Raw genomic sequence first — 16,559 nt, 5'->3', positions numbered from 1 at the left:
AAAAAAAAAACAAAAACAAAAACAAACAAATCAAAACCTTTCATCTGTGGCTCCTAATTTCTGCTTGCTTTTTTAAAAAAAAAAAAAAACAACAAACAACTAAAAGAATGGAAAAACAAAGCAACCAAAGCATCTTTTCCCCCTGCCTGGAGCTGATTTATCCAGGAAGGAGTCGGCATTTTTCCCCATTGTTTGCTTTGCTCCTACTTTTCTTTCTATCTTTAAATCCTCCCATCAAGCCTGTTGCTAGGAGCCCCGTTACTTGGTTACATCCCAGCTTCCCAGGACCCATCCAGCTGTATCCAAGATTTATTCCCTGTTTTCTTCCCCCAGCGCACAAAGGCAGAGCGGGGAAAGAGCAGCAGGAAAAACAAAACGTGAGGATAAGGGAGTTGTTTCTTTTTAAAGACGTGAGGTGAGTGAACCCGATGTTTTTGGTCAGTGTTTTTCCCCCATTCCATGAGCTGAGGTTTGGCTGCCCCTCCCCTGCTTCCAGCAGAAATCCTTCCTGAAGATCCAGAAGCTCCAAAGTGCTGCCCTGGGGAGCTGGAGGTGGTTGGGTTTTCAGGGCACAACAAAACCCTCTTGCAAAGCATTTCCTGAGCTCTGCCAAGCAGGAGGATTAGATTTTATTTTATTTTATTTTAAGTAATTACTTGAATAAATATCTCCTTTCCAAACTTGCAGGGCCCAGGGCAAGGATCTGAAACTTTAGTGTGGAAATGAATATAAACTCTTCTGCAGCCTGACAGAAGGGTTGAACCCACAGCAGGATTGAACCTGCAGCAGAATTAAACCCATTTAACCAGCTGCTAATTACCCACAAACACTCTCCCTTCCACTCCTCCCCAGTTCCTGGGGTTTCTGGGAGTGCTGGCTCAGGCAGCACAGTCTGGGGGGGCAACAGGCTTCAAAGCTGTCTTTAAAAAAACCAACACTGAGGATTTTCAAATCTTTTAAAGTTTTTAGTGGCTTGTGTTTGGTGGCTGAGGCAGGAGAGGAGAGCACAAGGCTCGTCCCAGAGGTGAGGGAAGTGAGGAACTGGGGTTTTTAGGGATGGGAAATGTTCAGTGTTGCTCCTGATCTGGGTAAGAGGGTCCAGCTGCCGCAGCCAGTGAGATCTGCTCCTCTGTTGTGGAGCTTTGCCCTCTTTCCATGAGATTTCCCTGAAGAAAAGTTGGCTGCCCTTTGTCTTCTTCCAAGAAAACCTTCAGAGGCCCAGGAGTCCAAAGGTGTTTTGGCTGTGACCTCCCTCCTTCCCCATACCCAGCTCCCAGAGCACATGGGGATAACAGCTGCTATTCCCAGAGCAACAGGGATCACTCACCAGTACAAACCAGTGCGAACCACTGCTTGCAATGTGTTTGTGCTGCCAAAGCCACGTCCATCTGCCTTCCCTGCCTTGGGAATCACCGACCCTCCACAGCTCCAAACGGGGCAGCTGTGGAGGAAAGGAGAGGCAACGGCCTCGAGTTGTGCCAGGGGAGGTTCAGGTTGGGTATTAGGGAAAATTTCTCCATGGAGAGGGTTGTCCAACCCTGGCACAGCTGCCCAGGGCAGGAGTGGAGTCCCCATCCCTGGAGGGGTTTAAAAGCACTTTTAAATGTGGCACTTGGGGACGTGGGACAGTGGTGGCCTTGGCAGTTAGACTTGATGATCTTAAAGATCTTTTCCAGCCTGAGCTATTTCATGATTCCAATTCCCTTCTCCAGCCCACAATTGCTCTGGGCTTCCTTCTTCCAGCCCAGTTGAGGCTGGGGAGTCTGGGCTGCCCAAAACTGCTGGCTGGTGACAAGAGGCAGGAGTTGTCCCCAGCCAACCTTGCTCTGAGGTGACACACCTTGAGCAATCGGCCTTCCCTTCCTGTTTAGCCCTCCTGGAGCACCAGGCTTGTCCAGTCAGCAGGATGATGACCCGGGCACTGTCAATCCCTAAATAATTACCTGCTGCTGAGTGTGTTTCCCAGGATTGCTGTTTCTGGAAACAGGGTCTCGGGTTTGTCCTCCAGGAAGTTTTGCCTCTCCCTTGCCACCCTTTTTCTGTGAATATTGTGACGAGCCTGGCTGGGAATTAGCAGTGTGGAAAACCTTCCTGCGGTTGTATTTCCTGGAGGAATGAGCTCAGAGTGGGACAGAAGGAGAAGTGCTCTGAGTGAGGGTGGTGGGAAAAGGACTTGAGGTGGACTTGGTGTGTCCAGGGAAGGAAAGGGAGCTGGGGAAGGGGCTGGAGCAGCTGAGGGAGCTGGGGGGGCTCAGCCTGGAGAAAAGGAGGCTCAGGGGGGACCTTCTGGCTCTGCAACTCCCTGACAGGAGGGGGGAGCTGGGGGGGAATGTCGGGCTCTGCTCTGAGGGAACAAGGGACAGCAGGAGAGGGAATGGCCTCCAGGGGAGGGGCAGGTTGGATATTAGGGAAAATTTCTCCATGGAAAGGGCTGTCCAGCCCTGGCACAGCTGCCCAGGGCAGTGGTGGAGTCCATGTGGATGTGGCACTTGGAGACATGGGTTAGTGCCCACCCAGCCCTGCTAAGCCCCTCCTGCCCCTGCTGAGCACACAGGGATAAATATCCTCCTGGCACGGCCCTCCGTGTCTTCTGATGGGATATTTTTGTATTAAATACTTGGCAGCATCTCCAGCTGGATCATGGCCTGACACCCTGCCCCAGCCCTGGGGTCCCCAGGTTCATCTCAGCCTGTCCCCCTCACAGCCAGAGCTTTTTAGGGGGGGAGAAGAAAGGGGGAAAAAAAGGCAGCCCCCCTTCCCCCCCCGCTTTGTTTACACTGTGTTACCTTCAGTGCTGCAGAGGAAGAGATGGATTTTCCACTCCAGGCTGACGTGTTCAGCCAGAGCAAACACAGAGCTGCGGCTTCAGGGGGAATCACAGAATCATCCTGGAATGGTTTGGGTTGGAAGGGACCCTAAAGTTCCACCCCCTGCCATGGGTAGGGACACCTTCCACCAGCCCAGGTCATTCCAAGCCCTGTCCAACCTGGCTTTGGACACTTGCAGGGATGGGGCAGCCACAGCTTCTCTGTGTCCAGGGCCAAAGGAGCTGCTGCTGGAGCTGGATGGAGGTGGCAGAGGCTGCAGGAGCCCCTCCAGCCCCAGGGCAGTGCAGGGCTGGGTCCCCCCTAGAGCAGCTGCAATGAAACCCCCAAACTACCTCTGAAGTGACACAGGTGGCAGAACAGGAGCAGAAACCCAGGGGTGGCCAGAGCCACACAGACCCCACGCCCTCGGTGCAAAACACCCTCGAAGAACACCCTGGTGTTTGCAAAACACCCTAAAAATAGCCCCGGGAAGGGGACAAGGACGAGGAGCAGTGACCAGGGACATCTGAAACTGGGATGTGCTCCCTCCCCGCAGGGGCTGCTGTGGTTGTGCTGGCCACGGGGCCCTGACACGTTCCCTTTGTTGGCAGGAGCTGGGGCAGAGCTGGAGGAGGCTGTTGCCAGGCAAAGCCGGAGTTGTTTGTGCAGCAATTCCCATTTGCTGGACTTTGCCGTGTCGGGCTGTCAGGCAGCACCAGAGTGGCAGCAGTGCTGTGTCTGGGGCTGCCCCTGCTTGTGGGGGTGGATTTTTTTCTCCCTGTCTTTCAATTTTTTTTCTTTATGTTTCTTGTTTTTCTCCTTTTCACCTTTTTTTTTTTCTTTTTTTTTTTAAAGCCATGTTGGAGCAACCTGGGCTAGTGGAAGATGTGGGATAAAATGAGCTGTAAGATCCCTTCCAACCCAAACCATTCTGGGATTCTATGACTCTTTCACTGAGCTTGGAGTTTATCCAAAAGGACAGGAGCTGGGCTGGGACCTTCCAGAGGCTGGGAAGGGAAAGCTGCTCAATTCTTGGGGCTCCTCTGCATGGGGTTGATCAAACTGTTCCATGGCAGGGAGCACTGAGGTGGCTGGAGGGGGATTTGTTCCCTGGTGTGCAGAGGTGGGAATTTTGGGGTTGTCCTGTGCAGAGCCAGGAGTTGGACTTCACAACCCTGGTGGGTCCCTCCCAATTCAGGGTATTCTGTGATTCTGTGACAGGGCATAGAACCTGCCTGGGAAGGTGTGCAGGGTCCTCCTGCTCCATTTCACAGAATCTCAGAATCGTTTGGGATAGAAGGGACTTTAAAGCCCATCTTGTTCCACCTCCTGCCATGGGCAGGGACACCTTCCACCAGCCCAGGATGCTCCAAGCCCCGTCCAACCTGGTCTTGGACACTTCCAAGGATCCAGGGGCAGGCATAGCTTCTCTGGGCAACCTGTGCCGGGGCCTGCCCACCCTCACAGGGAATTCCTTCCCAATATCCCATCTATCCCTGCCCTCTGGCAGTGGGAAGCCATTCCCTGTGTCCTGTCCCTCCATGCCTTGTCCCCAGTCCCTCTCCAGCTCTCCTGGAGCCCCTTTAGGCCCTGCAAGGGGCTCTCAGGTCTCCCTGGAGTTTCTCTTCTCCAGGTGAACCCCCCCAGCTCTCCCAGCCTGGCTCCAGAGCAGAGGGGCTCCAGCCCTGGGAGCATCTCCATGGCCTCCTCTGGAATCGTTCCAGCAGCTCCGGGTCAATCTGATGCCGGTCCACGGGGCCGGAGACAGCTCTGCAGGTGTGAGCTCCGCTCTCTCTGGGCGGAGCAGAGGGGATTTCCACCAGTTTTCTTTTCCCTTTGCCCGCAGGAGACAATTCCAGGACTCCCGGCTGTCCCGCGGGCGGGGGAAGCTCCCGCTGGCGGCTGCGGGTTGACCTGATGCCTGTGCCTTGACCCCGCCCCTACGCTGCCATTGGCCCGCCGGACTTCCCTGGTCACGCCCCCGCGTTCCCATTGGTGGAGGCCGCCAGGGGGCGTGTCCATCACCCGCCCTATGTAAGCGGGGCGGGCGCGGGGTCCGGGGGTCGCTGCACAGCCCGGGGGTGTCCGGGGGGGATTTTGGGGGTTTTTTTGGGGGTCTCCAGGGGTCTCCCCACCGCCCACCCCCGCCGCGATGCTCGTGGCCGGCTCTCCGTGTCCCCTGGAGGAGCATCGGGTCCGCGGGACCAGGCGGGGCGGGCAGGTAAGGAAGAGCTCCCGTGGGGATACCCGGGGGGGGGGGGGGCAGCCCACCCGGGAGGGGCTGGGGGTGTCCCCCTGAGCATCGCTGCTGTCCCCCCTCCCCGCCCGGGGACAGTGCCCACCCCCGGCCGGCTGCAGGGAGGGGACAAGCCGGGACACGTCGAGGGACCGGCCGGGATGCGGGAGGCTGGAAATGGTGGGGGGTGGGGGGTGCTGGGAGCACCCCCAGACTCTTGGGGGAGCACTGGGGGGCCGGGCAAGGAAGTTTTGGTGTCGCCGATCCCTCCGGGAGCTGGGATGTGTGTGGGAGCAGGGCAGAGCCGGGGACAAAGGGAAACTGAGGCGGGGGGGGTGATGGGACGTGCCCGCCGGGGTGAGTGGTGGGGGGCTGGCAGGAGGATGGAGGGGCTCTGGGCGTTCTGTCCCGTTGTTTGGCTCGTGCTGCTGTTCCTGGGCCGGTTATGGGATCTCTGACGTCCCTCTTAACCCAAACATTCTGGAAGTGTCTGGCATCGCCCAGGGCTTGTGCACTTGGAGACCGGTGTGGAAAACTGGGGTGTCGGTGGAGCTTTGCACGATCTCCCTGACCCTCCCAGGCAACCAGAGCGGTCTGCAGTGTCAGTCCCACAACATCCTGAGTGTCCTGAAAAGTTGGGAATTGCCTCTATTTGCGAGAGTTATTTTCCCCTCTCCAAAAAAAAAACAAAAAAAACCCCACACACTTTTTTTCCCTGTTGCTCCTGCATTCCCCCTTCCCCCAGGTTTCCCCAGGGACAGCGGGATTGCTCTGCAGCTCGGAGGGAGTTGGTGGCCCCCCAGCCATGTCACTGCAGGATGGTCACTCCCGACACGGGCTGGAGGCTGGAAATGCCGGGATAGGGAGTGGGAGAAACCCCAGGGAACAATCAGCAGGGGGGTCACTCCAGCACTTGTCCTGGCATGAGACAAAACCTGAAATCTGGAGCAGACAGGGGTGAGGCTGGGGGTGTCAGGGATGCCCTAAACCTTGGCCAGAAACGTCTGGCAGGTACCACTGCAATTCCATGGATCTGGGGCTTTCCCACTGCCCGTGAAGGTGCCTCGGTTGCGTTCCTGTGATGGTGTTTGTTTAACCTCAGCTGAGCAGGGATGGTTTCCCCACACCTGGCACCAGCCTGGGGAGGGGGGTTTAGTGCTCAGCACACCCATCTTCCCCCTCCTGGGGGATTATCTCCTTCCCCTGGAAGACCCTCTGCCTGCCCTGTGCCAGCCTGGGAGCAGGTTGTGTGCCCTGGGCAGGGCACAGCACCCCGAGCCTCAGTTCCCCTCCAGTTTGATGGGATATCAGGAAAAAACAGCCTCTGGTTGCACCAGGGGAGGTCGGGATTGGATATCAGGAAGAATTCTTCATGGAAAGAGTTGTCCAGCCCTGGCACAGCTGCCCAGGGAAGTGGTGGGATCACTTCCCACCACAGATGTGTGGATGTGGCACTTTGGGGACGTGGATTAGTGGTGGCCTTGGCAGCGCTGGGTTGGACTCGGTGATCTTAGGGGGCTTCTCCAACCTGAACCATTCCATGACGTGATTCCCCACCAGTGGAAGCAGGAGGAGATCCCTTATCCAGAGGCGGCACGGGGAGGGTTAAACCACAGCACCCCCCGGGATTGCTTAATGCAGCAAAACACGAGGAGCCTCTGCAGGGGATGATTAAAAACACCTTCAAAGGTCACCCTGAGCTGTCACCGAAAAGCCTCGGGCTGGTTCCGGGCTCCTCGGCTCCTCCCTGCCGTCGGGGTTGGAATTCCAGCCGGCTGGAATGCTGCTGTCTGTCCCGTGGATTTGCCGTGCCGGGTTCTCGCTGTTGCTGTCCCTTCCCAGGGACGCTCTCGGAGCTTTTGGAGCAGCTCCTGTCCCCAAACGCTGAGTCAGCACGGAGCCAGCTCAGCGCCTGGAGCAGCAGGTTCCTGCCGTGCCCCTGGAGTGCTTCCGTGGTGACGCAGGGCGGGAGCATCCCACGGGAGCCGTTGGATGTGGGTGCTCCCGGCTTTGCCCTGCCCGTATCCCGGGGCCGTGTCCCGCTGCCCGGCTCGTGGGCAGCGCGTGGGCACGGTGACAGCTGCTGCCTGTCACCTCCTGCCATCCCACACCCCTTCCCTGCTCAGGAGAGGATGCCAGGCTGCACCCCCACCATCTCCTGAGGGATTTGGGTCGTGCCCTGGTGCCCCTCCCTGTGGGGTGCTTGGCCAGTTCACCCAGACTGGGTGCTGTGGGAGCCCGGCTGCCCCTCAGGGGGGTTTGGGGCAGCACCCCCCTCACCCTGCTGGGGATGGTGGTTTATTTTTGGGTCCTGGGGGCTGGCAGGGATCCAGGTGTGTCCTGGTTTTGGCTGGGATAGGGTTCATTTTCCTCTTTTGGTGGCTTTGGCTGGGCTGGGGTTCCCTGGGTGTCCCCAGGGTGGGACAGTGGGGTGAGCAGTGGGCACAGCGTGCCCTGTGTGAGTCTCCTGATCCCAGAGCAGGGAGCAGGCACTGGATGAAGTGTCCCTTGGGATGGGCTGAGGGAGCTTTGTGTCCCACACCACGGGCACAGCTGCTGCCTCCGGTTCTCTGTGGCACTGCTCCCCCCTGGCTGGGCTGGGGGGTCCATGGGATGGAGCAGGGTGTTCCTGGGCATCCCAGGGTGAGGTGAGACCCTGGATGGGCAGGTCCAGCCCCTGGGTTGGTGCTGGGATCCCACTCAAGCATCCCCTGGAGGTGCTTGGGAGTGGGTCACACCCAGGCCCTGCTGCTGGAGGGGCCTGGGGGATTTCTGCAGGGAAGGGGAAGAGGAGGGTGGTTCTTCATCAGCTGGAGAGGATTCCTGAGCACGTCCTCCGTGGCAGGATCTGTATCCAGAGGGTGGGCTGGAGGAAGCTGCTGAGTGTCCCTCCTGCTGCTGCTGCTGCTTCCATGTCCCTGTCCTGGTTTCCCCCCTGTATTTGGGGGGACGCTGCCCCAGCCCCCTTCCCTCTTTCCCAGAGCTGAGAGCACTTGAGCCCTTCTCCATGCTCATTTCTGGGTCCTCTGTAGGTGTTTTGTGGGATTATTTTGGCTCTTGGGGGTGGGTGCTGCACCCCCCGCCTGCTCTGGGCACCTCTGGGTGCTGCTGCGATTCAGGCAGAGGAAATTCCCCAAATTTGCACCCTGGTGGGATGCCCCCTGACCCAGGGGACAGAGGGTCTCTCCTGTGCCACCTGACTGGGGACAGCCAGCACCTACCTGCCTGCAGAGAGGAGGGAAATCAGGTGTTTGGAGAAAACATGGCATAGAAAACTTGCTTTTCCCTTGGGAGATGGGGCGGGGGATGAGCAGGAGAGCAGGGCAGAAAGGATCTAAACCCTGTGCTTGGAGCGTGGAAAGCCCCCTGTAAGGGGCAGGGCTCGTTTCTGAGTTAAATTTGTTACTGGATTTGGGGAGGGGGGAAAGCTGGTGATGTTCAGGGATATTTTGTGCTGGGGTGGGGTCAGAGTGACCGTGGCCGTGCTGGGCATTGCCACCCCAGTGCCCGGTGCTGCTGCCGTCCCCCCCCTCCTCCGCCCTGCGGGACCCTCGCTCCCTGTTTTTCCCTGTTTTTCCCTGGTTTTCCCTGTTTTCCCAAGGAGGGGGCGGTGTCACCGCCGGCCTGCCCCGTGTCCCGGTGTGTCACACGCACCTCCGGCAGCGGAGCAACATCCCCGCCGGGTTTCATCAGGCTCTGCCCGCCTGACGTAAGGGCTGTGGGGGCGAGGGCCAGTGGCCCCGGCGGGGTGGCTGCCTGAGTCACCCCTTCCGGTGACACCAGCGGGGACACTCGGTGGCTCCGCTGACTCCCGGCTGCTCCTTCCTCCCCAGGAGACAGGGATCAAGGTCCCCCGGGAGCTGGCGAAGGGACCCAGCGCCTTCATCCCCCTGGCAGAGGTAAGAGCAGTGGGGCTGGGCTGGGGTAGGGTGGGGGCTCCTTCCCTCCCTCCCTGCCCTGGGTGGGTGATCAGGGGGGATTCCCACGCCCCACCCCAATTCCCAGTGTCTGGTGGGGTGCTGGGGAAGGGTCAGCCAGCCCGGGGGGGGTCGTTTGGGGGGGGATTGGTGTTGTCACCCGGGTGTTTTCCTGCCCTGCCCGTGCCTCAGTTTCCCCACTCATCCAGACACAGCTGTCCATCCCTTGTCATGCAAAGGCCCTGCCCACTCCTGCCCTGCCCCTCCCAAAAAAACCCCAGCTCTGCCCCCAAATCCCCGGGGCACCCTCAGCCCTATCTCTGCTCCCACGAGGGTGTCCCAGATGGTCCCTCCCCGGGCAGAGATATCACCGTGGTGTCGTCACCACACTGGGGGGGGAGCTGAGCCTCATCTCCTGCCCTCCTCTGCCCAAATAAACAACCCAGCCCACGGGCTGAGCCACACGGGATCCAGCATGGACACCCCTGGACACCCCCAGCCCCCTGGGAATGGGAATGGGAATGGGGAGGCAGGCACCGGGAGCCACCGGCGGTGCCCGTTCCGGAGGCAGGGAGCTCCCAGCGGGGTGAGGATCTGCTGCAAGGGGATGGGTGCTGCTTGCTGGGGTTGGAGGGTGTCTCCCTTTAGGTTGTGGGGTTGAAGGAGCGAGGGGCTGCCTCTCACAGCCCTCCCCTGCTCTCTGCATCCCGCAGATCCCGTGGGAAGGAGCGGAGAGCAGCCTGCGCCAGCTCCTCATCGAGGCCTTCGTGTCGGCGGGGAGGGTGGACCACGTGGCCATGGTCATGGGGCTGCACCCCCAGTACCTCAGCAGCTTCTGGAAGACCCAGTACCTCCTGCTGCGCATGGACGGGCCCCTGCCCTACCACAAGCGCCACTACATCGCCATCATGGTGAGGAAGGGGGGGCTGGGGGTCACAGGGGGCTCTGGGGGGTCCCAGCGCTGCTGCTTGGGGGGCAGGAAGGGATTTGGGATCTCAGAGATGAGCCCCTCCCTGATCTGAGGTCCCGGGGGTTAAGGTGGGGTCCCAGCACTGCTGCAGGAAGGGATTTAGGACCCTACAGTTGGGCCCCCTCTGATCTGGGGTGTCCCAAAGGTTTATGAACCCTTTTGGAGTTGGTGCCCACCCAGGGTTCCCCCTCCCTCCAGAGCCCCTGGGGACTGGCATAGATGGGGGGGGGGGTCAGACCTCCCTGTCTGGACTCAAATCCTCAGGGAAATCCCTCCAGAAGGGATGGGAGTGGGAATTGCCTCCCTGCCTTGGCTTCTCTGAGGGTTTGTATCAGGGCTGGGGAGCCCTGGCCGGTTTTAGGGGCTGACTCCCGGCTCTCCCGCAGGCAGCAGCCCGGCACCAGTGCTCCTACCTGGTGGGACTGCACATGGGGGAGTTCCTGCAGGTGGGGGGCAACCCTGCCTGGCTGCAGGGCCTGCACTGTGCCCCCCAAAAGCTCCGCAACCTCAACGAGATCAACAAGCTGCTGGCGCACCGGCCCTGGCTCGTCACCAAGGAACACATCGAGGTGAGGGCTGGTGCTGCCAGCACAGATCACCCCCAAAACACACTGTCTGGGGGGGGGCTTGACCCTGGGGGCCACACCCTGTTTGTACCCACCCCCAAGTTTAACCCCTTGGGGGCTGAGTGACCCCCTGGGTCTGCAGGGGAGGCACATCCCAAACTCACCCCTGTGTCCCTGCCCTGGGTCTGCCCGGCTCTGGGCTGGGCTGGGGGGCTCAGTGGGGAAGCTGGGGGGTCTCTCCAACCTTCCCTGTGCCTTGCAGGCTCTGCTGAAGCCGGGGGAGGACAGCTGGTCGCTGGCAGAGCTGGTGCAGGCCCTGGTGCTCCTCACCCACTACCACTCGCTCGCCTCCTTCGTCTTCGGCTGCGGCATCAAACCCGAGGAGGAGCAGGATGGGGGGAACGGCTGCTGGGCCCCCTCCCCCCACAGTGACAGCAGCCCTGCCTCTGAGGACAGCATGGGGGGCTCTGGGGTAAGGGGGGGCTTTGCCTTGCAGGGGTGGGAGGGTGTGGTGGGGAGCTGGGTGCTTTATGGGGCTTCTCCTGGGAATCCCAGGATGGTTTGGGTTGGGAGAGACCTTAAAGCTCATCTTGTTCCACCCCCTGCCGTGGGCAGGGACACCTTCCACTAGCCCAGGTTGCCCCAGCCAGGCCTTGGATACTTCCAGGGACCCAGGGGCAGCCACAGCTTCTCTGGGCAACCTGTGCCAGGGCCTGCCCACCCTCACAGGGAACAATTTCTTCCCAATATCCCATCTATCCCTGCCCTCTGGCAGTAGGAAGCCATTCCCTGTGTCCTGTCCCTCCATCCCATGTCCAGAGTCCCTCTCCAGCTCTCCTGGAGTCCACCCTCATCCTCTGCAAGGCTTCCCCCTCCTCCCAGTCCTGGGGATGGAGCGTGGGGGCTGCTTGAGGTCTGGGCAGGACAAACCCAGAGGCAAATGCTCTTTGCAGCAGCCCTGAGGCTGCTCCAAGTGCCAGCAGAGCTGGTTTTGGGGGCCCCTCTGCTCGAGCAGGGCCAGGGTTGACCCTGCCCTGTGCTCCCCCCAGGGCAAGGACGCCATGCAGGAGGTGGAGATGCTGATGGAGAGGATGAAGCTGCTGCAGGAAAACCAGCTGGAGGAGGAGGGCGTCACACAGGAGGAGATGGAGACGCGCTTCGAGCTGGAAAAGACGGAGAGTTTGCTGGTCCCTCCCTCAGGTGAGGAGGTGCAGGGGGGCACCTGGCTGGGGAGAGGGTCCACGTGGGCCAGGGGGAGGGGGAAGAGCCAGAACCTGCCTGGGAGAGCAGGATCAGCCCCTCAGTGCAGGGCTGGCTCTGTCTGGGGTCCCACCACCTCACTGCCTGGTGGTGCCTTGCAGATATTTTGGACCCCTCCCTGCAGTCCCACGTCCGCTGCTTCGTGGAGGACCCCGAGTTCGGCTACAAGGACTTCACACGGAGGGGGGAGCAGGCACCCCCCACCTTCCATGCCCAGGTGGGTGCTCAGGGCAGAGGGAGGTGCTGGCTGGGGAACAGCTCCTGTCTTGGCGTGGGGGGACAGTTGGAGTCGTGGGAGCAGCTGGGTGGGTGAAGGGCTTGGAGCTGAGCGAGATGCTGAGAGCTGTGGGGCCAACTTAGAGGGGGAGAGACCCCACGAAATCCCACTGTCCCCCCCATCCCCCAGGATTACACGTGGGAGGACCACGGCTTCTCGCTGATCAACCGCCTGTACCCGGACGTGGGGCAGCTGCTGGACGAGAAGTTCCAGGTGGTTTATAACCTGACCTACAACACCATCGCCATGCACTGCGGGGTGGACACCTCCATGCTCCGCAGGGCCATCTGGAACTACGTCCACTGCGTCTTCGGCATCCGGTAGGTCTCCAAAACCTGGCCTGGAGATTGTTCTCTGCCTTAGGAAGAGCCTGGGAGTGGGTCCAGTGACTGGGTCTTGGTCAGGTTGTTGCCTGACTGAGGCACAGTGATGTTGTTGTGGGGCTCAGCTGAGGTCCAGAAGGACCCCAGGGGGGTGACAGTTTAGGAAGAAATTTTTATTATGAGGGAGGTGCAAAATTCTCTGTGATGAGGGAAGTGAGGCCCTGGCACAGGTTGGTGCCCAGAGGGGTGGTGGACTCTCCATCCCTGGTTTTGGACTCCTCATCCCTGGAAGTGTCCAAGGCCAGGTTGGACGGGGCTTGGAGCACCCTGGGCTAGTGGAAGGTGTCCCTGCCCGTGGGATGAGATGGGCTTTAAGATCCCTTCCAACCCAAACTATTTGGGGATTCTGTGAGTGCACAGAGGTTGTGGCTGAAGGACACTCCCCTCCCCTCTCCCCCCAGCTACGACGACTACGACTATGGGGAGGTGAACCAGCTCCTGGAGCGCAACCTGAAGATCTACATCAAGACAGTGGCCTGTTACCCGGAGAAGACGACCAAGCAGATCTACACCCAGTTCTGGAGGCACTTCAAGCATTCAGAGAAGGTGCTGCCTGATCCCTTCCCCTGCTGGTGAGGTGTTTGGGGGTGCTGGTCCCACCCCCTGATCTCCCCCTCTCCTCTCCCCACAGGTGCACATCAACCTGCTCCTGCTAGAGGCTCGGATGCAGGCGGCTCTGCTCTACGCCCTCCGCGCCGTCACCCGCTACATGACCTGACCCTGCTCTGCTCCCTCCTCCTCCTCCTCCTCCTCCTCCTGCCCCAAGGGCCCCACAGGTCAGGGGGGAGCCCAGGGGGGAGCTGCCACCCCGTTCCAGTGAGCCTGCAGTGTTATCTCCCCGCTGAAGGGAGCTGTGGAAGGAAAGTTGGGGCTTTCCCCGTTCGTTCTCCCTGGAAAAGGGGGGATCCCTGAGGAGTAGTGGTGGGAAGAGCCTGTTGTGCTGCCCTGGCAGAGCTGGGGGTGCCCCACTGCTCTGTGCCTTTTTGGGGTGGGCCTGAAGGAAGCCAAACTCGGGTGTCTGTGGGTGCTGTGCTGGTGTCACAGCCCTGTGCCAGAGAGGACTGTCCCCCTGCCAGAGAGGGCCAGAGCCAAAGCTCCTGCTTTTTGGGGTCTCGTTGTGCTGGCAGATGCAGCTGCTGGTGGGGATGGGGCTGCCCTGACACCCCCTGCCCACCTTTCTGCCTCATCCTCCGTGATTTGGGATGTGAAGTGCCTTTAACCTGGGTGCCAGGGCAGGAGTAGGGTGAGGGGAGAGGTGCTTGTGGAGTGTTCTACACCCTTTTTTTTTTTTTTTTCTGCACATCTCCACTGCCCCGGTTTGAGGGGCTGAGCTGGGGAGCTGTGCTGGGACACGGGACTCCCTCCTGCTGTGAGGGTGATGGAGTGGCCATGGCTTTATCCAGATGTGCCAGAGCATTCCCAGAGGTGCTGGTCGCCAGGGAGGTGTCTGTTTTGGGAAAGCCCCCCACTCCTGGCTCTGCTGGAGCAGGATCCAGGGCCAGCAGCACCACCACCCTTGGTTTGGCTGTTTAATCGTATCTCCAGTTAAGTTATTTCTATATTTTTTGGGTGTATTTACTTCTGACTGGGCACAGAAATGCCCCAGTGACTTTGCTACGGATCTTGTTCGAAAAAATAAAGTTGTTGTTTTTTATTTAATTTATATTTTTAGGGGTTTTTTTATGCTTTCTCCTTTTTCCCTTTCCCCTTGCTCAGCCCAGGGGCTGATCCTGTATGGGGATGGGGGAGTGGGGTGGAGGGGGTCCTGCTGCTCTGGAAGTGTTTGGGAGCATCCCTGTGTTGTCCAAGGGGGGAAAATGGGAGGTCTGAGCACTCCCTATTTGCCTGAGGGGGGTGGGTTCAACTCCAGTCCACCCTCCTTCTGGCAACTGTTCCTACCCTGTTCTGGATGAGACATCCTCCTGGGAAGTTGGGAATTTGGGGCAGGACGCTCATCCCAGGGTGGGTGTTCCGTGGGATGTGTGATCCTGCTGCTGGGATGGTGTTGCGGGGGGGTGGAGCAGCTCTGGGGACACCCCAACCCCGTGCTGTGCAGCCCAGAATTTATCAGGGCGTGGGCAGCGGCCCCTGGAAGCTGCTGATAAGATCCCTGAGGAGGGGCCAGCCCTGCAGCCTGAGGAGCTGGATCCTGGCTCTGGATCCAGAGCCCCTCTGGAGCCACCTCTGAGCAGGGACAGGGGGGACAGCAGGGCTGGAAGGGGCTCACTGAGGGTTTTCTGGGGGCCAGGTGACAGCCCTCTGTCACATAACCTTGGGTTATTCCCCGGAGACACTGGGAGTGGCAACCCTGAGCTTATTTTTAAGTGAGTCTGGCACTATTTTTAGGGTGTTTTGAGAGTTTTTTTAGCGCTGGTGGCTTTTCTGCCACCCAGATGGGGGGGTCTGGCCATGGGGTCTCAGTACCCTGGTGCAGCTGGAGGATTTGCATGTTGGTTTTTTCCAAGGAAGTGAGGAAGAAGTCATCTTTCAGGGAGCTGAAACAGCTCAGAGGAGCAAAGACAAAGCTGTAGGAAAGGGTCAAGGCAACAGGGACATTCTGTCCAGGGAGGAATTTTCCTGCTGCCTTCTGGCTCTCTTTGAGGCATCCCAAATATTTTGTTCAAATGGAAGGGATCCTCGACTGAAGGTGCTGTTTGTGGTCACAAAGCCACTCTGGGAAGGGCTGAGCTGTTAAAAAGAAAAAAAAAAAAAAAAAAAAAAAAAAAGAGAGAACCTCCCCTTTTTTTTTGCTGCACTTTCACCACAATGTGTCTGGTGAAACCAGGTTTTTCAGCTGGCCACAATTATAAACCAATAAATCCCTCACCCTGTGCATAACCAAGGCCTGCAATTTGTCTACACATATATATATATAATTTATCTGCAGCTTTCACTGTTGTCCTGCAGGGCAGAAGGTGTGTTAATAACCTCCCCACCTGTAGCTGAGAGTTATGATCCCACTGAATTTTTTCTTTTTCCACCACTGTTGCCCCCAATTTAAAAAAATATGTGTTGGTGGTGTTTAACATGCAGGAAAGCCATAGGAAATAATAATAATAATAATAATAATAATAATAATAATAATAATAATAATAATAATAATAATAATAATAAGTGCTGAATGAGCACTTTAAGGCTGATGGAAATGCTTTGGAAAATGGGCATTACTGGGGCTGGGCTGCCCTCAGGGGTGCAGGGGTTTGTGTGGGACTGGAGATGAGGAGGAATATCCATGCCCTGAGTGTTGGCAGCTCGTTGCCCTGTGGATACCTGGATCCACTGCATGGGCAGGAGATGGATAATCATAGAACTGTGGAATGGTTCAGATTGGAAGGGACACTAAAGATCATCTCGTTCCAACCCTCTGCCGTGGGAGGGGATAAATCCAGGCTGGAAACAAAGCAGCTCCTCAGGGGCTGCCTCTGCCATGGCCAGCTCAGGCTGCGATGGAGCTGAGCCCCAGTGCCCCCAGTGGAGCCCTGGAGCCACCCAGGGGACCCCCGTGAGGGTTTTGGGTGGGTGGGAAGATGGTTTTGGGCAGTGGGTGGGAAGGGAGCGGCCCCCATCACTGGCTGAGCTCACGAGAACAGAATGTGTCCTGCCCATGGAGCCCAAAATATCCCCTGGCACCCTCCGTGCCCGGTGCCAGCCCTTGCATAACCCATCCCCTGGTGGGCACCTCGGGGTCCGTGCAGTGCCAGGAGCCATCCCGGGGGGGTCTGGGAGCCAGAGACCCTCCACAAGCCCCTCCAAAACGAGCTCCATCCTCAGGGACACGGTGGGAAAGCCTGGCAGGGTGTGGGGTCCGTAAGCTCCGAGCCCTCGGCAAGTAAAAAGCCGCTTGCTTTGGATTTAGGGTGACGATTTGTCACGGTCTCGTCGAGTCCCTGCCCTCGCTGGGGATAAATCGGGCTTCTCCCGGGGGAACTGCGGGCTCTGGGCACCTCAAATGGCCGCTGGAGCGTTTTAGCCCTTAGGAAGCAGACAGGGAAGGGCTGGGAGCAGCCGTCGGTCAGGATGTGTCCCCGAGCTGCTGTCACCGGCGTTCGGGGGGTCACCCCGCACCCCCTGCTCTGCGACAGCACCCGGTGGGTGCAAGGGGGTCCCCAACCCACGCCGGGGAGATGGAGGGGACAAACAATC

At 59.0% G+C, this 16,559-nt stretch overlaps 1 protein-coding gene across 1 annotated transcript; it reads left to right on the top strand.

Moving 5' to 3' along the window:
• Positions 1-4,944: 4,944 nt before the first annotated feature.
• SESN2 (sestrin 2) lies at positions 4,945-13,531 on the top strand. Its single transcript, XM_027904427.1, has 10 exons — positions 4,945-5,028; positions 8,877-8,942; positions 9,674-9,871; positions 10,317-10,499; positions 10,759-10,968; positions 11,546-11,696; positions 11,858-11,973; positions 12,163-12,353; positions 12,818-12,962; positions 13,048-13,531. The coding sequence occupies exons 1-10, from the start codon at positions 4,960-4,962 to the stop codon at positions 13,132-13,134; spliced, it is 1,416 nt and encodes a 471-aa protein (XP_027760228.1). The 5' UTR covers positions 4,945-4,959; the 3' UTR covers positions 13,135-13,531.
• Positions 13,532-16,559: the final 3,028 nt, after the last annotated feature.

This window comes from Empidonax traillii, unplaced genomic scaffold, assembly GCF_003031625.1.
Source record: "Empidonax traillii isolate 1590-97213 ecotype Southwest subspecies unplaced genomic scaffold, ASM303162v1 scaffold1059:size195157, whole genome shotgun sequence".
In the NCBI taxonomy this organism is placed as follows: Eukaryota; Metazoa; Chordata; class Aves; order Passeriformes; family Tyrannidae; genus Empidonax; species Empidonax traillii.
The sequence above is the reverse complement of the archived record's forward strand: the minus strand, read 5'-3'. Positions and strand labels throughout refer to the sequence as shown.

Bases quoted from the DNA above. Each gene is read 5' to 3' on its own strand.
- SESN2 (XM_027904427.1), top strand. From the start codon at position 4,960: ATGCTCGTGGCCGGCTCTCCGTGTCCCCTGGAGGAGCATCGGGTCCGC. The intron at 8,943-9,673 runs GTAAGAGCAGTG...TGCATCCCGCAG, and splicing joins CCTTCATCCCCCTGGCAGAG to ATCCCGTGGGAAGGAGCGGA. The intron at 12,354-12,817 runs GTAGGTCTCCAA...CTCTCCCCCCAG, and splicing joins CACTGCGTCTTCGGCATCCG to CTACGACGACTACGACTATG.